The sequence below is a fragment of the Bos taurus genome, chromosome 1 (assembly GCF_002263795.3).
Source record: "Bos taurus isolate L1 Dominette 01449 registration number 42190680 breed Hereford chromosome 1, ARS-UCD2.0, whole genome shotgun sequence".
NCBI classification, from domain to species: domain Eukaryota; kingdom Metazoa; phylum Chordata; class Mammalia; order Artiodactyla; family Bovidae; genus Bos; species Bos taurus.
Genome location: NC_037328.1, coordinates 70,881,956 through 70,905,474, shown reverse-complemented (window position 1 = coordinate 70,905,474; position 23,519 = coordinate 70,881,956). Strand labels below are relative to the sequence as shown.

The 23,519-nt window shown below is 39.0% G+C and overlaps 2 protein-coding genes across 6 annotated transcripts in view; both read left to right on the top strand.

Annotated features, from left to right (window-relative positions):
* The window catches only part of TM4SF19 (transmembrane 4 L six family member 19), a 26,330-nt gene extending 21,799 nt beyond the window's left edge, over positions 1–4,531 (top strand). The window contains exon 6 of the mRNA XM_059888038.1: positions 4,462–4,531. The gene's annotated coding sequence lies outside the window, so the exon portion shown is untranslated. The remainder of the gene's footprint in view (positions 1–4,461) is intronic.
* The window catches only part of DYNLT2B (dynein light chain Tctex-type 2B), a 27,586-nt gene extending 4,067 nt beyond the window's left edge, over positions 1–23,519 (top strand). For 2 of the 5 annotated variants that reach the window (XM_059890167.1, NM_001166555.1), the window contains exons 3-5: positions 4,462–4,531; positions 13,865–13,928; positions 23,370–23,519. In XM_059890167.1, the coding sequence (XP_059746150.1) occupies positions 4,462–4,531; positions 13,865–13,928; positions 23,370–23,417 (182 nt within the window). In that variant the 3' untranslated portion in view covers positions 23,418–23,519. The remainder of the gene's footprint in view (positions 1–4,461; positions 4,532–13,864; positions 13,929–23,369) is intronic. The other 3 variants (XM_059890189.1, XM_059890180.1, XM_024996296.2) reach the window with 2 other exon arrangements.

The window sequence follows — 23,519 nt, the reverse complement described above, 5'->3', positions numbered from 1 at the left end:
TTTTTAGAAATATAAAAAAATACAAAGAAGAAAATTGCAATTCTATTCTACTGCAATTCTATTCTATTCTAACTGTTAGTATATTAACATTGTTTTTAGATTTTTAGTGAAATTCTGTTAAAATTGTTGTAAAAAATACATGCTTGCTATTAAAAAGTTAAAGTGTAAAAAGATAATTAAAATTAGAATAATCACTTCAAATGCTTACACCCATGAAGAATGATTCGTATTTCATAAATATCATACCAGAGCTCTTTTCTGTGTATGCACGCATGCGTGCTTAGTTGCTTCAGTTGTGTCTGACTCTTTGCAACCCCATGAACTGTAGCCTGCCAGGCATCTCTGTCCATGAGATTCCCCAGGCAGGAATACTGGAGTAGGTTGCCATTTCCTCCTCCAGGATACCTTCCTGACCCAGCTGATCTCCTGCATTGCAGGCATATTCTTTACCCACTGAGCCACCTCGGAAGCCCCTTTTCTATGTATATGTATGGATAAATACTTTAAAAACAATGATATAGTATAGACTATTTCCCATAGCATTGTAGCATTTATTCTATATTTAAATAATCCCTTCACCGTGCTATTTCCATTTCTGATTTCTTTTTTCTAGTTCATTTCTTACCTAATAAGATTTTGTTGTAAGGTTTTTCAGGAAAGGCTCAGAAATGCTTTATTCCCTAGATTCTTTCATGTTTGAGAATGTCTTTAAACCAAAATATATTTTGGATGAATATAATATTTTGAGTGTGTGGATCATAATAAACTGGAAAATTCTGAAAGAGATGGGAATACCAGACCACCTGATTTGCCTCTTGAGAAACCTGTATGCAGGTCAGGAAGCAACAGTTCAAACTGGACATGGAACAATAGACTGGTTCCAAATAGGAAAAGGAGTGCGTCAAGGCTGTATATTGTCACACTGCTTATTTAACTTATATGCAGAGTACATCATGAGAAACGCTGGGGTGGAAGAAGCACAAGCTGGAATCAAGATTGTCGGGAGAAATATCAGTAACCTCAGATATGCAGGTGACACCACCCTTATGGCAGAAAGTGAAGAGGAACTCAAAAGCCCCTTGATGAAAGTGAAAGTGGAGAGTGAAAAAGTTGGCTTAAAGCTCAGCATTCAGAAAACAAAGATCATGGCATCTGGTCCCATCACTTCATAGGAAATAGATGGAGAAAGTGGAAACAGTGTCAGACTTTATTTTTTTGGGCTCCAAAATCACTGCAGATGGTGACTGCAGCCATGAAATTAAAAGACGCTTACTCCTTGGAAGGAAAGTTATGTCCAACCTAGATAGCATATTCCAAAGCAGAGACATTACTTTGCCAACAAAGGTCTGTCTAGTCAAGGCTATGGTTTTTCCTGTGGTCATGTATGGATGTGAGAGTTGGACTGTGAAGAAGGCTGAGCACCAAAGAATTGATGCTTTTGAACTGTGGTGTTGGAGAAGACTCTTGAGAGTCCCTTGGACTGCAAGGAGATCCAACCAGTCCATTCTGAAAGAGATCAGCCCTGGGATTTATTCGGAAGAAATGATGCTAAAGCTGAAACTCCAGTACTTTGGCCACCTCATGTGAAGAGTTGACTCATTGGAAAAGACTCTGATGCTAGGAGGGATTGGGGGCAAGAGGAGAAGGGGACAACAGAGGATGAGATGGCTGGATGGCATCACTGACTTGATGGACGTGAGTCTCCGTGAACTCCGGGAGTTGGTGATGGACAGGGAGGCCTGGTGTGCTGCAATTCATGGGGTCGCAATGAGTCGGACACGACTGAGCGACTGAACTGAACTGAACTGAACTGAATATTTTGAGTTAATTTTTTTGAGAATCTTATATATAATCGCTTCACTGTCTTCTTGAATTAAATGTTATCATGGAGAAATCCGAGGCCAGTCTGATGTTCTCTGCAGAAAGACTTCTGTCCTTAACCTTGATGCTCAATAGATTTTCTAGAGTATAGTTTGATATTGAGCATTTTATGTCTGTTAATCTGTGGATTTTATTCTTTCCATATTGGAGAAATTTTCTTGTATCTTTTTTTTTTTTCCTTGTACATTTCCAGCTCCATTTGTTAGATTCTCTTCTTCAGGACACCAGATATCGATGTGTTGAATCACCTCTGTCTACCATATTTATTATCTTTGCTGTAATTTCTTCCTTTTTTTTGACATATACTTCTGATTAAGTCAGTAATTCAATTTTCATTTGTGTCTGTCCTGTCTCTTGCCATTTGTAAGTGATTAGTTCTGCACTGATAGATATGGGTATTCAGTTTATTTCCTAGGCCTATAGTCTCCCTTTTCATGTTTCTTTTGTTTTGTAATCTGATTGAGTTCTTATTTTATAGAATTTGTAAGCTTATATTATGAATCAGCTGTGAGGAATTTTTCTTTGTTCCTTGATTTATGTTATCTCCTGGGTTGAGTTTTTTGGCCTTTTAAACAGTAAGTTTCTTTTCTTGCTAGTTCTTTGGCTTGTTTCTGCTGTTTTCCTTTTCCTTATTACCATTCAGCTTCTTTTCATTTTTGCTCTGATGTGGTATTGATGATTTTTTTTTTTTTTACTTCTTAGCTTTTTTTTTTTTGCCCTCCTCCCACTGTATCTAAGACTATATTATTTTTCCATCAGAACTATGTTTTAAGCTCTGGGCATTTAATATTCTAGCCACATTTCTAAAGCATGGGTATGAGAAAAGGAGGAAGAGGAATGGACAGAGAAGGAGGAAGCTCAGCTGAGCTGTGTGCAGTGTTTTTAAAAAATAACTTGGACTCTGTCTCCTTCTGCTGCTACTGCTACTAAGTCGCTTCAGTTGTGTCCGACTCTGTGGGACCCCATAGACGGTAGCCCACCACACTCCTCTGTCCCTGGGATCCTCCAGGCAAGAACACTGGAGTGGGTTGCCATTTCCTTCTCCAATGCATGAAAGTGAAATGCTAATGCTAATGCTAAGTCGCTTCAGTCGTGTCCGACTCTGTGCGACCCCATAGACGGTAGCCCACCACGCTCCGCCGTCCCTGGGATTCTCCAGGCAAGAATACTGGAGTGGGTTGCTATTTCCTTCTCCAATGCATGAAAGAGAAAAGTGAAAGTGAAGTCGCTCAGTCCTGTCTGACTCTTAGCGACCCCATGGACTGCCGCCTACCAGGCTTCTCTGTCCATGGATTTTCCAGGCAAGAGTACTGGAGTGGGGTGCCATTGCCTTCGATGAAAGTGAAAAGGGAAAGTAAAGTCGCTCAGTCGTGCCCGACTCTTATCGAACCATAGACTTCAGCCCACCAGGCTCCTCCGTCCATGGGATTTTCCAGGCAAGCGTACTGGAGTGGGGTGCCATTGTTTTCTCCTTCTGAGACTTTGTTAAGTATCCTGAATTCAAGTTCATGTCCCTCAATGGAAGGGTACCTGTAGATGTTCAGATTATTTGCTTAATTTACCATATGATCCTGGAGCTTTTACTTTCATAAAAAAAGAATTGGCTCTGTCTCAATTTTGCCTATTTAACTTTTCCTTTTTAAAAAAATTTTACTGTTTCCATTTTTCTTTGGTCAGAAAAGAGGGAAGATAAAGATGCCCATTCAGTTTTCTGTCCCCAAAATTTGCTGTTGGAGAGAATTTTCAGGATTTTGCTGTTTTAGCAGTATAGTTTTGGGGGAGGTAGCCGAGTTGTCCTTGGCCATTCCATGTAATCCAGAATCTTTTGGTTTCTTTTCTGTCTTACTGAAGAGCTTGTAGTTTTCTAAAGATCCCACGCACTATGTCTTTGCATGTGCTGTGCCCCTCCATAGAATGGAGAGACATTGTTCGTTTGATAAAATCTCACTCGTCTTTCAGGACCCAGCTCACTTATCGCATCCTCCAAGAAGTCTTTTCTGGTCATTCCTTCCCCATTGCCCAGTCAAAGGGAGGAGCCCCCCCAGCCCTGTGCTCCTAATGTACCTTGTACATGCCACTCTTTGAATTACTACTCTGTGGCATTTTCATTTTATTTTCTGTGTTTGCCTTCCCAACTACTATGAGTTCTTTAAGGCAAGAAGGATGTCTTATTTACTTCTATGTCTCCAGGGCCTAGCTCAATACCCGACTTAGAGCAAGAGAGAAAGGAAGGAAGCAAAGACCTATTGAGAGACCGCTGTGGAAGAGAAATGGGTAGAGACAGGAGGAAACTTATCTCTTCTAACCTCACAACACTTCCAGGAGGAAGGTAGTGATACTCCCATTTAACAGTTGAGGAGACTTAATCAGAAAAGTTAAATAACTTGTCTAAAGTTACACACTTATTAAGCTTACTGTTAGAATTTGTCCTCAAATCTCTCTGACTCCCAGATTTACAATCATACTCACTAAGTGTATAGACCAAATGCTTGTGTTCAATATCAGGAAAATTTGTCTTCATTAAGTAATTTTCCCATGTATTTGCTTCTATATAACTTTCTTTTTTGTTTTTCTTTCCAGAAATGGGATTTGACCGATATAAAATGGTGGTACAAGTAGTGATTGGAGAACAAAGAGGAGAAGGTGTATTGTGAGTAGCTGGTTTTTCCTTTTGTTTTAATTTTTATAAATTTCTTATTGGGTATTCATCTTCTTGACAATTCAGTAAGATCCTGTCTTTGCAAGGATGCGAGGAAAGGACAGTGTAATAAAATGCATGTGTGAACTGAAGAGATCCTGGTACTGAGCAGTGAGGTTGATAGTCTGGGTAAGTTCCATGGGGTAACTCACTTTTCATAGTATTTGTAGGCTAATAAACCTTTGAGAGTTTATGCATATATGCTCCTAAGATAGTGTAGGATTATGTATATATGTTGCCTTGGTCTTACCATTCTCTTAATTTCTTTAAAATTGTCTGAGGGACAATTTTCATAGCTATTGCTATTGGCTTGGGCTTCTGTTTCTTAAAATTCACTCTGTTTTTTTTTTTTTTTCCAGTCCCAATGTCAGTTACCTAACTTGTTTCTCTTATGTTTTTCTGATTATTTTCTCCTTCACTGGTTCCTCTTTCCTGGCTATACCCCCAGCTGTGAACTTTCTTGAAGGCTCAGGTTTTATTCCACTTCTCTTCTCTGTCCATTTTCAATGAGGTCATTCATTTTCATGATATCAAACTGTCATTCCCATACTGACAAGTTCAGAATCTGTACTTCTTGTTTTTTCCTGTGCCCAAGTATTAATCTCTTATTTTCCTTTATAAACAGTGCCTAGTCTAGTATTTTGTAAGACAGTATGAAAATATTTGCTGGATGAATTAAAAAAAAAAACCCTGTAGATACTATCACTGAGAATTTTCTCTGTAGATTGTTAGATTGGGAAAGGACTACAGATTTTTTCCAGTGTCCATTCCCCTTATTTTATGATGACACTTGCGAGGGTCAGCATGATTTGCCCCAAATTATGTATCTGGCTGGTGTCAGGGTCACTGTACTCTTTACCATGGTGTCCTCTTCCATTTGGTCAAAAGGTTTCAGGAGATTTCTTCACCACAGAGAAACTAGGAAATGCTTTATTATTCTGTCACCTCAGATTGCGATGGCACTCTACTCCAGTACTCTTGCCTGGAAAATCCCATGGATGGAGGAGCCTGGTAGGCTTCAGTCCATGAGGTCGTGAAGAGTTGGACACAACTGAGCAACTTCACTTTCACTTTTCACTTTCATGCATTGGAGAAGGAAATGGCAGCCCAATCCAGCGTTCTTGCCTGGAGAATCCCAGGGACGGCAGAGCCCGGTGGGTTGCCATCTATGGGGTCGCACAGAGTCGGACACGACTGAAGTGACTTAGCAGCAGCAGCAGCACCTCAGATTCAGTGTGTTCAAATAGAGTTCCATATTTCTCTTTCCTTCCTCTTCCAAAATCAGTCAGACATTTTCATTTCTCTGTCTCCCGCAGTATTACCCAGGTTCCCCTGCTTAAAGTGTGGAGTCCTCTTTTATGTAGCTCTGACTACCTCACTGCACACACTGTAACCTGGATGTCAGGGTTGCTTAGCTCCCCCTTATCAACACTTCCAGACTCTGATCTCTCTCCTTTGCAATTCACACACAAGACTAGTGTCCCTGAAGTATGCCCTTACTTTTCTTAAACTCTGTAGAGTTTATTTCAAACCTTGTAAAGCATAAACGCCTCAAACTTGTCCTGACTGACTGTTAAATGTGATCAGGCCAAACTCTAAAGCATGGCATATAAGGCCTCCCTTACCTCCTGTTAAAACTTTCGTCATCTAAAATTTCAGGCATATGCAAAACTGCAGAACCAAGGAACTTGTGTGTGTCTGTTACCTAGCTTTAAGGTTATCAACCACACACTCATGTTGTTTCATTTATACCTCCACCTACTCTTCCTGCCTCCATCAGATTATTTTGAAGGAAATTCTAGTCATCATATCATTTCATCTGTAAATACAACAATATTTATGTCTAAAATACCAGGGCCTTTTTTATCATAATAAAATAGCACATTTAAACATTGAAGCTCTTTAATATTATAAGATATTCAGTTGGCTTTTTTTCTCTTCTTAAAACAGATAAGAGTCCGTGCCTGGTGAGGTGCCTCACTGGTGTCAAGGATATGGGCTCTCCTGTCTTGCCCTGATATGTCCTCATCTGTATCGTTGAAGGTGACTCAATACTACATTTATCCACATTCCTTAAGAGAAAGAGATAGAAGGAAAACATAAATGCCTTTCCATTTTCAACACTTTAAACTTATGATTACACTCTCTTCTGATTTCAGTTGTTTCTGTTGAGAAATCAGCCCTGAGTCTTATTTTTGTTCCTTTGGAGGTGATGTGTCTTTTTTCCTAGCCACTTTAAAATGTTTTTCTCGTTGCCTTTTTAGTATGATATACATGGTTTTCTTTGTATTTATTCTATTTGAGGTTCTTAGGACTTCTTGAATTTGTGGGCTCTTGAATCTTGTCGTATCAGCTTGAGAAAAGTCTTAACCATTTTTTCTTTTTTTTAAACAAGTCTTTTATCTTAGAATAGTTTAGATTTATAGAAAAGTTTCAGAGATAGTACAGAGAGTTCTTAAATATTTCACATCCAGTTTCTTCTGTTATTAACATCTTCTATTCAGTCAGTTCAGTCGCTCAGTCATGTCCGACTCTTTGCGACCCCATGAATCGCAGCACACCAGGCCTCCCTGTCCATCACCAACTCCCGGAGTTCACTCAGACTCACGTCCATCCAGTCAGTGATGCCATCCTGCCATCTCATCCTCTGTCATCCCCTTCTCCTCCTGCGCCCAATCCCTCCCAGCATCAGAGTCTTTTCCAATGAGTCAACTCTTCACATGAGGTGGCCAAAGTACTGGAGTTTCAGCTTTAGCATCATTTCTTCCGAATAAATCCCAGGGCTGATCTCTTTCAGAATGGACTGGTTGGATCTCCTTGCAGTCCAAGGGACTCTCAAGAGTCTTCTCCAACACCACAGTTCAAAAGCATCAATTCTTCGGCGCTCAGCCTTCTTCACAGTCCAACTCTCACATCCATACATGACCACAGGAAAAACCATAGCCTTGACTAGACAGACCTTTGTTGGCAAAGTAATGTCTCTGCTTTTGAATATGCTATCTAGGCTGGTCATAACTTTCCTTCCAAGGAGTAAGCGTCTTTTAATTTCATGGCTGCAGTCACCATCTGCACTGATTTTGGAGCCCAGAAAAATAAAGTCTGACACTGTTTCCACTGTTTCCCCATCTATTTGCCATGAAGTGATGGGACCGGATGCCATGATCTTTGTTTTCTGAATGTTGAGCTTTAAGCCAACTTTTTCACTCTCCCCTTTCATTTTCATCAAGAGGCTTTTTAGTTCCTCTTCACTTTCTACCATAAGGGTGGTGTCATCTGCAAATCTGAGGTTATTGATATTTCTCCCGGCAATCTTGATTCTAGCTTGTGTTTCTTCCAGTCCAGCGTTTCTTATTTGCCACAATCAATGAACCAATATTTATGCTTTATTAACTGAAGTGCATATATTATTCCAGTTTCTTTAGTTTTTACCTAATGTCATTTTTCCAGTCTAGGATCATATATAGGGTACCATATTACATGTCTCTTCTTAGTCTTTTCTTGGCTATGACAGTTTCTCAGATATTCTTTGGTTTTGATGACCTTTGACAGTTTTGAGAGGTATGGGTAAGTATTTTGTAGAATGTCCCTCAAATGGGATTTGTTTGCTCATAATAAGCCTGGATTTATAAATTTGGGGGAGGAAGATCACAGAGGTAAAGTGCTGTTCTCATTGTATTATTTCAGGGTACATGTTGTTAGCATTATATGTTACTATTGATGTTAATTTTGATACCTATCTGAGTAGTATTTGTCAGATTGTCCACTGTAAAGTTACTCTTTCTTTTCCATACTGTACTGTTTACAAAGAAATCACTACGTGCCACCCACACTTTAGGAGCAAGCAGTTATATTCCACCTCCTTGAAAGCGGAGTGTCTATACAAATGATTTGGAATTTTTCAGCATAGAAGATTTGTTTCTTTCCCATTTATTTGTTTATTCATTCATTTATTTCAGTTTGGACTATGAAAATTTATAATTTGGATTATAATCCAGTTCTACTTTATTTATTTCATGGCTCAGATTGTTCCAGCTTTGGCCATTGGGAATTCTTTCGGTTGACTCCTGGGTCCCTTTTACATACCCTGCCATTGTGGGGTTTTTGAGCACATCCTTATTTACTGGCACTATAAGATGTCTTACCTTATCCATTCCCTGCCCCAGCCCTAGAATCAGCCACTTCTCTAAGGAGCCTTGATTCATTTTCTTGGATAATGGCATTAGATACTAAGATCTGGGTGCTATATATGGCTATTATCCTTTAAAATATTGCCTCTGCTTCCTTGCTGTCTGCTGTCCTTTATGGACTCCAGTTACAAATATTTAGATCTTTTTACAGTAATACACATATCTCTTGGAGAAGGCAATGGCTCCCCACTCCAGTACTCTTGCCTGGAAAATCCCATGGATGGAGGAGCCTGGTAGGCTGCAGTTCATGGGGTCTCTAAGAGTCGGACATGGCTGAGCGACTTCACTTTCACTTTTCACTTTCATGCATAGGAGAAGGAAATGGCAACCCATTCCAGTGTTCTTGCCTGGAGAATCCCAGGGATGGAGCCTGGTGGGCTGCCGTCTATGGGGTCGCACAGAGTTGGACACAACTGAAGTGACTTAGCAGTAGCAGACATATCTCTTATGATGCTATTGTCTGATTTTTTGTTCTCTGTACTTCAGTTTGAGTATTTTTCTATTGACTTGTCCCTCAGTTCACTAATCCTCTTTTCCATTCTGTCTAATCTGATATTAATAAACCCACCAGCTGAATTCCTAACTTGTTATTATATTTTATAAGTCTAGGATTTCCATTTAAAATCTTTTTTCATAGATTCTAATTGTCTAGTGAAATTATTTTTTAATCTATGTTCTCCATCCTCCCTCTCTCCTCTCTTTTTACATTTTGGTCTTAGCAGTGCTTACCCTTGTCTCTGAACTGTGTGTTAGCCTGTTTTCTTTGACTATTTTTTTGTCTTATTAATCTTTCATATGGCTCTGTCTCTTGGCATGCCTACTTTGAGTCCTGGATATTGTGTTAAAACTTGTAAAACTTGCAGATAATATTATTTTCCTCCAGAAAAGGTTTACCATTCCTTTGTTATTCAGGTAGAATATGGTCTACTTACCTGAATCCAATAAGATACTGAGCTGAGTTGAGGTTGGGTTGTTGCTGTTTTGATAAGGCTTTCTCCATCTTTACCTCACCCTTCTTTGTTGAATGTAGCCCTCCAAATCTTTCAACCAAGAACCTGGCGTGTTCATTGAAACCTGATCTACTGACTTTTAGTCCTTTTCTTCTGAGTGTTAAACTCCGCTTCATTCCAAAGGCTTTTTCTGTAACGAATTAGTTTCCTAGAAAAGCAAAAATATGTTCTTTTACGGTTCTGGAAATCCTACATTCAGAATGGGTTTTGTTGAGCTAAAATCAAGGTGTTGGCAGGGCTGTATTCCTCTTGGAGGCTCTGGGGGAGGGTTCACTCCCTTGCCTATTCCATCTTCTAGAGGCCACCTGCATTCCTCAGCTCCAAACCCTTCCTCCATCTTCAATGCCAGTAGCATTGTGTCTTCAAATGTCTCTCTGACCCTGACCCTCCTGCCTCCCTCTTTCTTTTATAAGGACTCGTGATTACATGGAACCCACCTGGATAATCTCCCCATCTTAATATCATTCATTATACATCTGTAAAGCCATTTTTGCCATGTAATATCACATTCACAGGTTCTGGGGCTTAGGACATAGACATATTTGGCCATTATTTTGCCTACCATGTTTAGCTTTTTAGGTTCCTGCATGCACAGTTTCAGAATTTAACACGTCTTGAGGGGGAACCTACCAAGTGACAGGCTCAGTTCTACTCTCTCCTTTTTCACAGGGATCTTGGCCCCTTCAACGTCTCCAGTTTTATGCCACCCCCAACTCCCCAGCCCTGCAAGACTGCCAGCAGTCCTGCTGATTTTTTTTTTCCCTCAGTAATTGGTCCTTTTCCTGGACAAAGCCCAGGCTCTCAGCCTCTAGCTCTGTGCTTAGAGTTGGTAAGTGCCTCAGGGAGAACTTTGCTTCAGAGTTTCAGCTTACTTCATGTGGTTCACCTTTCTCTGGAATTTTGGCTCTCCTAGTCTTTATTTCCTTCAGCAGCTCTCTGATTCATTTTATTTATTTTTTCTAATTGACTTGGTGGGAGCATTTGGGCACCTACAAACTGTTCCATCATATTTCTTCTAAGTCTTTTGACATAATTTTATAAATATATATATATATACATAAATATATAAAAATGTACATATGTATATATATTTAAATGAATATAACATTCTTTTTTATATAGCCAAGGGTTTTGAAATGATTTAAGTATCCCAGGTTTATCTTGTACATTTTCAGCCACAGTCTTAGAACTGGCCATTTTTCCAAGGAGCTCTGGTTCCTTTTTTTGGGAAATTGTGTAAAGAGACTGCAATTCTAAAGTAAAATTGTGTTTTGTGCATCTGTGTATCATTTACACCTAGCACTTTGCTTATATATAATACTCAACAAATACTGGTTAAATACATTTTTATATTTATTCTTACACTTGGTTCTACTCAGCTTAAGTACTGCTTCCTTCATGAAATCTTCTTTGGCTTTTTGTCCTCTCTAAATTCTCTAAAATTCTTCAGCACTTCTACAGATTTAATTCAACTATTGTGCAACTTGGACTTGGAGGCTTGGCATAGACAATATAATCCCTTTTAATCCTAAATAACCTATAACAGCACCAACAATACATTATCTTATTCTTTTAATGAGTATTATTTTTTTTCACCAAATTAAGTTGAGAATTGTTTGAGGACAAAGCCAGGTTTTACTGATTCTGGACATATGATACTTGCTAAATAAATACTTGTTGATTGATCAGTTAAGTATATTAATTTGATTCATCCTGTTACCATTTGGAAATAGGTAGAACTTTTTGGATTTAAGAATGTGTGAAATATTAGGCTGGGGGGAGCTATTCTATGTAAAAGTCAGGGGAAAAAGGCTTTTAAAATTGAACGAATATAGTATGGTATGTGTATATCTTTCTCTACAGGCTTGAAGCTGAACTGCTGCTGCTGCTAAGTCACTTCAGTCGTGTACTGCCTAGGTTCAAAGCCAACCTTTGTCACTTACTATATATTATAAATGACTTTAGACAAATTTATTAATTTCTCAGTTTCCCTATTTATTAAATGGGTATATTAATAGTACCTATCTCATAGGATTAAGTAAGTTAATATAAAGCACTTAGACCAATGAGGCACAAAGTAGTGTTCAATAAATGTTAATGATGAATCATATACATACATTAAAAAAAATAGAACATTTAAAATTACTTTTTAAAAACTTATTATATTGTGAATATCTTTTCATGTTCTTAAAAGTTTTTTTTTTGTAAAAAATCTTTAATGGCTGCACAGAATTTCATTCTAAGAAATACCGTAATTTCATTTAGTAATCTAAAACTTCTTCATATTTGTTTCCATTTTCAAATAGACTTTTATTTTGACTGACATTTGTTCTTATCCATTAACTGGGGAGAGGAGAATGGCTAATTTTAGAATTTAGAGGCAGCATAGCATCCTGTAGAGATAATACTGGATAGAATTAGTTAGAAGATTGAATTCTAGTTTAGAATTGTCCCTTTCTTCTCTAGGATCCTATGCACTGATCAGTTCAGTCACAACTCTTTGCAACCCCATGGACTGCAGCACGCTAGGCCCCCCGTCCATCACCAACTCCCGGAGTTTACTCAAACTCATGCCCATTGAGTCGGTAATGCCATCCAACCATCTCATCCTCTGTCATCCCCTTCTCCTCCCGCCTTCAGTCTTTGCCAGCATCAAGGTCTTTTCAAATGAGTCAGTTCTTCCATCAGGGGACCAAAGTATTGGAGTTTCAGCTTCAGCATCAATCTTTCCAATGAATATTCAGGACTGATTTCCTTTAGGGTGGACTGGTTGGATCTCCTTGCAGTCCAAGGGACTCTCAAGAGTCTTCTCCAACACCACAGTTCAAAAGCATCACTTCTTCGGCACTCAGCTTTCTTTATAGTCCAACTCTCACATCCATACATGACCACTGGAAAAACCATAGCCTTGACTAGATGGACGTTTGTTGGCAAAGTAATGTCTCTGCTTTTTAATATGCTATCTAGATGGTCATAGCTTTTCTTCCAGGGAGCAAGCATCTTTTAATTTCATGGCTGCAGTCACCATCTGCAGTGATTTTGGAGCCCCTCAAAATAAAGTCTGACACTGTTTCCACTGTTTCCCCATCCACTTGCCAGGAAGTGATGGGACCTGATGCCATGATCTTAGTTTTCTGAATGTTGAGCTTTAAGCCAACTTTTCACTCTCCTCTTTCACTTTCATCAAGAGACTCTTTAGTTCTTCTTCACTTTCTGCCATAAGGGTGGTGTCATCTGCATATCTGAGGTTATTGATATTTCTCCCAGAAATCTTGATTCCAGCTTGTGCTTCATCCAGCCCAGCATTTCTCATGATGTACTCTGCATATAAGTTAAATAAACAGGGTGACAATATACAGCCTTGACGTACTCCTTTTCCTATTTGTGAACCAGTCTGTTGTTCCATGTCCAGTTCTAACTGTTGCTTCCTGACCTGCATACAGATTTCTCAAGAGGCAGGTCAGGTGGTCTGGTATTCCCATCTCTTTCAGAATTTTCCACAGTTTATTGTGATCCACACAGTGAAAGGCTTTGGCATAGTCAATAAAGCAGAAATAGATGTTGTTCTGGAACTCTCTTGCTTTTTCAGTGATCCAGTGGATGTTGGCAATTTGATCTCTGGTTTCTAGAACAGATTGGACTAAATAATTTGTTGGTCCTTTCCAGACCTTCCTTCTCATATTATTGTGCAGGAATTGAGCCCATTTTATTAGCCATAAGTCTAGGTATTATTTCCTCTAAAAGTCTGACCTGAAATAATCTTTAACAGAGCTTTCCACCTTGACTGCCTTAGACTTCAAGGTATCCACCTCTTCAGCCATTGAGCAGCCAGTCAGAGTCTGAGGCTGCTAGACCCCTGGGCCTGTTACCTCCAGCTGCAAGCAGCCTCATCTGACTCCAGTCCCTTCTAGTGTACCCAGGATCTTTTGCTATACAAATATGATTTTCTATATGTCATCTCATTCTGTGAAAAGATTTGGAAGCACTGGTATGTAAGAATGTATCATGGAAACTTTTGTTTATGGCAGATATATGTGGTTCAGGTCCTTGTTATATTGTTGATAATTCTCTACTCTTTGACTTTTTAGCATGGCTGCTCGCTGTTTCTGGGATGCTGACACTGACAACTGTACTCATGATGTTTTCATGAATGTAAGTCTACTGGAAACCTTTTTTGCCTATCTTAAGGACACGTGGGCATTCCAGATCAAATCCCTTAATATTTGTTAAGATATGGTGACACTTTATTTATTTTGGCATCACAGCATGTGGGATTTTAGTTCCCCAACCAGGGATTAAACCCATGCCTCCTGCATTGGCAGTGTGGAGTCTTAATAACCAAACTGCCAGAGAAGTTCCTGAGGCCACTTTAGTTTTAGACATTTGTCTGACACTACTTCTAGATAAGATGATTTTACTGTCCATTTGTGTTACTAAATTAGAAGCCTAGTGTGCTGCTTATAGATAAGGACACTTTTATATCTACTGATGATGTAACTCTTCACAAATTTGAATGTAGAAATAGCATACTACTTATTTGGTGCTAACAGACAGCAGTTTGTTAAGCTGCAAAGAAATTTGGGTGGCAGGGATTCCATGAGCAAAGGTGATTTTTCTTTCAGTAATAAAATTAATTACTTTATCTTAAAGCTATTTAGTAAAACTAAGCAAAAGTACAGAGGAATTTTTATAAAGAAGTTTCATTTAAACATTGGGACATTATTGACATGAACATTTCATATATTTTAAACATATGTTGTTATTTTATGCTTATTTCCAGAAAGGATCCTGTCTTCTATCCAAATGCTCTCAGGTTGTGAGTTAGTAGAGTCAGACTTAAAGTATAGTAGAGTAGAAGAGAAGAACTAGATTGAGTGAATTGGGAGAGGTCCCATTTCTAGTGCTGTAACTTTCTAATTGAATGACTTTAGGTAAGTCATTGAGCTTTTCTCTGATTGTATCAGTAATATGAGAAAGCTGTATTAGATATTCCTAAAGACTGGCTGTGGGTGACTAAGAATAATTTGAGGAACTTGTTTAAAATATAGGTGCCAGGGCTCTGCTCAATAAATTCTGATCAAATAAGCCAGGGGTTGAATCAGGGAATCTGATTCTTTAAAAAAGTTCTCCACATGATTATCTTACTGCCAGGTATAGAAGCTGCTGGTGCAGATGATCCTAAGGTACCTTTTAGCTCTAAAATTCTATGGTCCTACCAAAGTTTTATTTTATGCTCAACTAACCTGAAGATCACAGGATGGACAGTGGGAAAGGGTTAGTCACTCAGTTGTGTCCGACTCATATCGACTGTAGCCCTCCAGGCTTCTCGTCCATGGAATTCCCCAGGCAAGAATACTGGAGTGGGTATCCATTCCCTTCTACAGGGGCTCTTCCTGACCCAGGGATTGAACCCTGGAACCCAGGTCTCCCGCATTGCAGGTAGATTCTTTACCGTCTGAGCCACCAGGGCAGTGGGAAGTACTATGCAAATCTTCAAATATCAGCTCTTTGGGAGAAGGGTCAAACTCAGGTGGTGGTTTTCCCTGCTCTTTGAAAACTGCATATTTCCCTGAGTCCTTATATGATACAATTCATTCATTCAACAAATAATCCTGAGCTCCTATTATGTGCCTTATATTTTAATGTTTTGATTTTGTTATAATCTGTTATTACATTTAGAAAGTAGAGAAGAAAGTAGGGGATAACCCATAACTCAATTCCTTTATTGCTAGGAATAAAATGGTGCACTGGGATGACCCAGAGGCATGATACGGGGAGGGAGGAGGGAGGAGGGTTCAGGATGGGAAACACGTGTGTATCTGTGGCGGATCATGTTGATATATGGCAAAACCAATAGAATATTGTAAAGTTAAAAAATAAACACACACACACACACACAAAAAGACAGTCATGATTTCAGCTGGTCAAGAGCTTAGAAACCCATGGAGACTAGACAATACTCATATTAACCAATATGCAATTTAAAATTTTACTTATTAATTATTACTTAGTAAAGATGATCAGGATCTGGATTTAGAATATAGGATTAATGGGGTAAGTGTCTAAAAGTCATTTTTGAGAGCCTGGTCTAGGTTGCTAACTTAGTCTACTATATCTTTAGTTCAGTTTATTGAGTGTTTATTTAGGCTTCATTTTTCAGTGCTTAAAGTATTTTGTTTATTTGGGAGAAAATCCCAGGAAGGGCCAGTAGGAGTTGAGGAAATGAGAGAGGGGAGAGAAAAGCATATTATTGAACTGATTACTGTGGATAGCCAGGGCTCAATTCCTGTGAAGAACTCTGGGTGGCACTGGAAGAACAGTGCCAATCAAAGGTGGGGTCTATAAGACCAATGCCAGTCTACAAATTGTTTGGTACATGTCTTCAAAAAGATAAGTACATAAATTATGTGTAAGGGTTTAGAAACTCTCATGGAATTTGACAGAGTAATTTTATGTTTATTGAGTCTAATTAATAAGAAGTTTAGGTTGTATTTGTATGTTTCTTTTTTCATTTCATTTTCTTAGTTAATAATTTTTATTTTATTTTATGAAAGTATCATTCATAAGGGATTAGAAATTAAAACAAACAAAAAATAGGTGCTCCTCACCACAGACAGTACTATTTTATTTTATTTTAGCGATACATATTTTACTGAAGTATGGTTGACTTACAGTGTTTCAGATGCACAGCAAGGTGATTCAGTTATACATATACACATATAATATTTTTTAAATTATTTGACATTATAGGTTATTACAAGATATTGACTATAGTTCCCTGTGCTATACAGTAAACCTCTGTTGCTTGTTGCATATCTACTTATTTAAATTAGGAATCTGGCATTCTATTCATACTAAGTCAAACAAGTGGAATCAAAATGTCATAAATTTTTTAGTTAGGCAAAAATTCATAAGTTTTCTAAAATACGTATATTATACATATTATTTGTATATAAGTGTACAAAAGCTTTTCTACTATGCTTGAGAAAGAACATCAAAAGAAAAAAGGAAATGGAATAATTGGTAAACATAAACTAAATGAAACGGGAGCGCTGAATATGAAATAGAAAAAGTGAAACAAACTAGAAAGAAATAAAGATAATCATATAGTCCAATTGTTTTTAAACATGAATGCTCATTAGAAACATATTTGGAGCTCTGGAGAAAGAAAAAGCAATACCCGGGCATTTGTATTTTTTAAAAATTTCCAAGATATTTCTGATATGCATCTGGATTTTAAAAAGTGATTACAGGATATAGAGTGCTATTATTTTCCTGTTGACCAATCATGATACAGTGGTATTAAGTGAATAATAGTTACATAAACACAATAATAAAAGATGTTTATCAGTTTTTTCAGTCAGTAGCCAGACAAAAAATAAAAGCCAACCATAATGGCAACATGATTAACCTAATAATATAAAATAATTACATACAATTTGGGGGGGTCAAGCAAAGTGATGTGGTAAGTAGAAGTACATCATCCATGCACATGTTTTCATCTGCCAAGCAGGTCTGTGTCTTTTGGTTAGTGCATTTAATCCTATTACCATTTTCTTAATTGTTTTAGGTTTCTTTTCTTTTTTTTTTTTTTAGAAATTTATTTATTTTTATTTTTTTAATATAAATTTATTTATTTTAATTGGAGGCTAATTACAATATTGTATTGGTTTTGCCATACATCAACATGAATCTGCCACGGGTGTACACGTGTTCCCCATCCTGAACCCCCCTCCACCTCCCTCCCCATACCATCCCTCTGGGTCATCCCAGTGCACCAGCCCCAAGCATCCTGTGTCCTGCATCGAACCTGGACTGGCAATTCGTTTCATGTATAATATCATACATGTTTCAATGCCATTCTCCCAAATCATCCCACCCTCTCCCTCTCGCACAGAGTCCAATAGACTGGAGCCTATTATACAGAGTGAAGTAAGCCAGAAAGAAAAACACCAATACAGTATACTAACACATATATATGGAATTTAGAAAGATGGTAATGATAACCCTGTATGTGAGACAGCAAAAGAGACACAGATGTATAGGTTTATTTTCTGTAGGTCTTTGCCTTCTCTGTGTTTCCTGCTTAGAGAAGTTCCTTTAGCGTTTGTTGTAAAGCCAGTTTGGTGGTGCTGAATTCTCTTAACTTTTGCTGGAAAGCTTTTGGTTTCTCCATCAAATCTGGATGAGAGGCTTGCTGGGTAGAGTCTTCTTGGTTGTAGGTTCTTCCCTTTCATCACTTTAAATATATCATGCCATTCCCTTCTGGCTTGTAGAGTTTTTGCTGAGAAATCAGCTGATAGCCTAATGGGAGTTCCCTTGTATGTTATTTGTCCTTTTTCCTTTGTTGCTGTTTTTATTTCATCTTTAATTTTTGTCAGTTTGATTACTATGTGTCTTGGTGTGTTCCTCCTTGGGTTTATCCCGCCTGGGACTCTGTGCTTTCTGGATCTGGTTGACTATTTCCTTTCCCATGTTATGGAAGTTTCCAGCTATTATCTCTTTGAATGTTTTCTCAGGGCCTTTTTCTCTCTCTCGTCTCCTTCTGGGATCCCCTATGACGTGAATGTTGGTGACTTTACTGTTGTCCCAGAGGCCTCTTAGACTCTCTTCATTTCTTTTCATTCTTTTCTCTATATTTTGTTCTGTGGCAGTGATTTCTACCCAGTCATTTATTTATTCTTGTGCTTCAGTTATTCTGCTGTTGGTTCCTTCTAGTATATTATTCATCTCTGTTTGTTCTTTAGTTCTTCTAGGTCTTTGGTAAACATTTCTTGCATTTTCTCCATTGTTTTCCTGAGATTCTGAATCATCTTGACTATCATTATTCTGAATTCTTTTTCTGGAATGTTGCCTATGTCCACTTCATTTAGTTGTTTTTCTGGGTTTTGATCTTGTCCCTTCATCTGGGACAAAACTTTCTGCTTTTTCATCCTGATTAACTTTATGTAATGTGGTTTTGTTTTAACTGCTGTGGGTCTGTGGTTCTTCCTGCTTCTTCTGTCTGCCCTCTGATGGAGGACGCAAAGAGGTTTGTGTAAGCTTCCTGATGGGAGGGGCTGGCAGTGGGAAAAACTGGGTCTTGCTCTGGTGAGACAGAGCCTTGCTTTAATCCAATTATCTGCTGATGGGTGAGATTGCCCTCCCACCCTAGTAGTTGTTTGGCCTGAGGCAACCCAGCCCTGGGGTCTCTGGGCTCTATGGTAGGGTTAATGGCGAACTCCAAGCGGGTTTATGCCAAGGGGGACCTTCTTGGCCTGCTGCTTTCAGTGCCCCATCCTTGTGGTGAGCTTCTTCCAACCCATGCCTCCACAGGAGACCCTCCAACACTAGCAGTCTCCTATGGGGTCACTGCTCCTTTCCTCTGGGTCTTGGTGCATACAAGATCTTGTTTGTGCCTTCCAGGACTGGTGTCTCTGTTTCCCCCAGTCCTGTGGAAGTCCTATAATAAGATGCCACTGGCCTTGAGGTCAAATTCCCTGGGGATTCCTAGTTCCTTTGTCTGATCTGAAAGCTGGTAAGCCTGACGTGGGGTTCAGAACCTTGACAACAATAGGAGAACTTTTTTGGTATTATTGTTCTCCAGTTTGTGAGTCACCTACCTGGTGAGTATGGTATTTGATTTTTTAATGATTGTGCCCTTCCTACCATCTAGCTGAGGTAGAAATTGCTAGGCAGTGAGTGTAGGACTCTGAGACCTCAATCTTGTTTTCATAAACATCTGGCTCCATTAGCCTAAAGTTATATCCTTTCTCCCATTCCTGGAATGTGTGCTTGGTGTGACAAATTATCAGCACTCAGATCCAGGGAAGGGAAGTAACTAACTTCTGTTCCATATGCCTGAGGAAAAAACAACTGATGATCATTAATCTTAAGCCCGTACATCAAAGTCAGTTCAGTTGCTCAGTTGCTCAGTCTGACTCTTTGCAACTCCATGGACTGCAGCATGCCAGGCCCCCCTGTCCATCACCAACTCCCAGAGTTTACTCAAATTCATGTCCATCCAGTTGGTGATGCCATCCAGCCATCTCATCCTCTGTCGTCCCCTTCTCCTCCTGCCTTCAATCTTTCCCAACATCAAGGTCTTTTCAAATGAGTTAGCTCTTCGCATTAGGTGGCCAAAGTATTGGAGTTTCAGCTTCAGCATCAGTCCTTCCAGTGAATATTCAGGACTGATTTCCTTTAGGATGGACTGGTTGGATCTCCTTGCAGGCCAAGGGACTCTCAAGAGTCTTCTCCAACTCCACAGTTGAAAAGCATCAATTCTAAGGCACTCAGCTTTCTTCACAGTCCCAACTCTCACATCCATACATGACTACTGGAAAACCATAGCTTTGACTAGATGGACCTTTGTTGGCAAAGTAATATCTCTGCTTTTTAATATGCTGTCTAGGATGGTCATAGCTTTTCTTCCAAGGAGCAAGCATCTTTTAATTTCATGGCTGCAGTCACCATCTGCAGTGATTTTGGAGCCAGTCAAAATAAAGTCTCTCACTGTTTCCATTGTTTCCCCATATATTTGCTGTGAAGTGATGGGACCAGATGCCATGGTCTTAGTTTTCTGAATATCAAGTTTTAAGCCAACGTTTTCACTTTCCTCTTTCACTTTCATCAAGAGGCTCTTTAGTTTTTCTTCACTTTCTGCCATAAGGGTGGTGTCATCTGCATATCTGAGGTTATTGATATTTCTCCCAGCAGTCTTGATCCCAGCTTGTGCTTCATTCAATCCAGCATTTCCCATGATGTAACTTGCATAGAAGTTAAATAAGCAGGGTGATAATATACAGCCTTGATGTACTCCTTTCCCAGTTTGGAACCAGTCTGTTGTTCCATGTCTAGTTCTAACTGTTGCTTCCTGACCTGCATACAGAATTCTCAGGAAGCAGGTAACGTGGTCTGGTATTCCCATCTCTTTAAGAATTTTCCACAGTTTGTTGTGATCCATACAGTTAAAGGCTTTGGTGTAATCAATAAAGCAGAAATAGATGTTTTTCTGGAATTCTCTTGCTTTTCCTATAATCCAGTGGATATTGGCGATTTGATATCTGGTTCCTCTGCCTTTTCTAAATCCAGCTTGAATATCTGGAAGTTCATAGTTCACAAACTATTGAAGCCTGGCCTGGAGAATTTTGAGCATTACTTTGCTAGCGTGTGAGATGAGTGCAATTGTGTGGTAGTTTGAACATTCTTTGGCATTGCTTTTCTCTGCTATTGGAATGAAAACTGACCTTTTCCAGTCCTGTGGCCACTGCTGAGTTTTCCAAAATTGCTGGCATATTGACTGCAGCACTTTAACAGCATCATGTTTTAGGATTTGAAATAACTCAACTGGAATTCTATCATTTCCACTAGCTTTGTTATGAAACACAACTGATGATTATTAATCTTAAATCCATACATCTCGTCCATTGTAAAATGGCCAGGTGGCATGAAAAAGGGTGGCAAATTAATTCAAGGATCAAGAGAAGCCATAAAGATGTTAAGCTAAGCATCTTGACCTTTAAACTGGTTAGTTAAAAATGATGTATTTTAAGGACAGGAGCTAACCAAAAATGTACAGATTAAGGATATAAATACTGCTGTTAGTCCCACCTTTGGGTGACTCTCTACCCTCTTCTCAGTGTCTATGCTGAGAGCTTTGTACTTTCCTTCTCTTTAATAAATCCTGTTTGCTTGCTACCCTAAGTGTTTGTGTGTTCGTGAAGTTCATTCTTCGGCTCCAGAAACAAGAACTCGGATTCCCATTTCATCTCTACAGCTTCTTCTTTGTTTTTGATGTGGGTTACCTTTTTTTCAGTGGGTTCCAGTGTCCTCTAGTCTATGGTTATTCAGCAGTTAGGTGCCAGATAGCATTATTTTAGAACACAATAATCCCACCCAAGAAGCCAGGGAACTGGGTTAACTGAAGAATTTGCTTTTGGTTAATAATCACGTACTTGAAGTCATATTTTCTTGCATCATTGCCAGGCTGGAGGTGAGGTTGATGGGTTAGGAGGTACTAAGGCATTCAGAAAACTAAGATCATGGCATCTGGTCCCATCACTTCATGGCAAATAGATGGGGAAACAGTGTCAGACTTTATTTTTCTGGGCTCCAAAATCACTGCAGATGGTGATTGCAGCCATGAAATTAAAGATGCTTACTCCTTGGAAGGAAAGTTATGACCAACCTAGATAGCATATTCAAAAGCAGAGACGTTACTTTGCCAACAAAGGTCCGTCTAGTCAAGGCTATGGTTTTTCCTGTGGTCATGTATGGATGTGAGAGTTGGACTGTGAAGAAAGCTGAGTGCCTTAGAATTGACGCTTTTGAACTGTGGAGTTGGAGAAGACTCTTGAGAGTCCCTTGGACTGCAAGGAGATCCAACCAGTCCATTTTAAAGCAGATCAGTCCTGGCTGTTCATTGGAAGGACAGATGCTGAAGCTGAAACTCCAATAATTTGGCCACCTCATGCGAAGAGTTGACTCATTGGAAAAAACCCTGAAGCTGAGAGGGATTGGGGGCAGGAGGAGAAGGGGACGACAGAGGATGAGATGTCTGGATGGCATCACCGACTCGATGGACGTGAGTTTGAGTAGACTCCGGGAGTTGGTGATGGACAGGAAGGCCTGGCGTGCTGCGATTCATGGGGTAGCAAAGAGTCGGACACGACTGAGCAACTGAACTGAATTGAGGCATGTTGCTGCTGCTGCTGCTGCTGCTGCTGCTAAGTCACTTCAGTCGTGTCCGACTCTGTGCGACCCCATGGACTGCAGCCTACCAGGCTTCTCCGTCCATGGGATTCTCCAGGCAAGAACACTGGAGTGGGTTGCCATTTCCTTCTCCAATGCATTAAAGTAGAAAGTGAAAGTGAAGTTGCTCAGTCGTGTCTGACTCTTAGCAACCCCGTGGACTGCAGCCTACCAGGCTCCTCCATCCATGAGATTTTCCAGGCAACAGTACTGGAGTGGGGTGCCATTGCCTTCTCCCTAAGGCATGTTGAACACCTCTAATTACCTAAAACATTTTTTTAACAAATTTATAGGATATGGAGCACATTTTCAGATTCTGAGTTAAAAGGTGGACAGTTATATTTTATCAGTTAAGAACAAACAACCAGACATCATTTGTCCTTATCCAGAATTTATGACAAGGTGCTGTATTTTCATTATCTGTGATACTGTAACATGCTTGGATTTGGTAATGCATATACTTTAAGAAACTCAAAGCATTTTAATTATATTATTTCTTTGATAAATCAGGAAAAATGGGAATACTTATTTAATAATAAACATTACATAAAGTACATTAGCTTGCATTATGTTTCTTCATTCAGAAAATCTATTATTTTTTTTTTCATTCAGAAAATCTATTATTTAAAAAAAAAAATCTATTATTTAACCATCCTACCCTTTTAGTTAGCAACTTTGTAGCTATCCTGAGGCAAGAAAATCTCTAGCTATACTCTGGAAAATCTGTTTCTTAAAGAAAGGAAAGTCTTCATGATTGAGAACTGGTAAAGATCTGAGATGATGTTAATTTCACATCTGTGCTGTCCTTTGGTACTAACTGAAATACTAACAATGGATTCATGTTTGCTTTCTTTTTTTTAGGACAGTTTATTCTGTGTTGTAGCGGCATTTGGCTGTTTCTACTATTGAATCTTGAAAGCTGGAAAAAGATATGACTATGAAGAAATATGAACTTTTTTACATTGTTAAATAAATATCTTGACAAAATAAAGTGAACAGTTTGGCAACTGA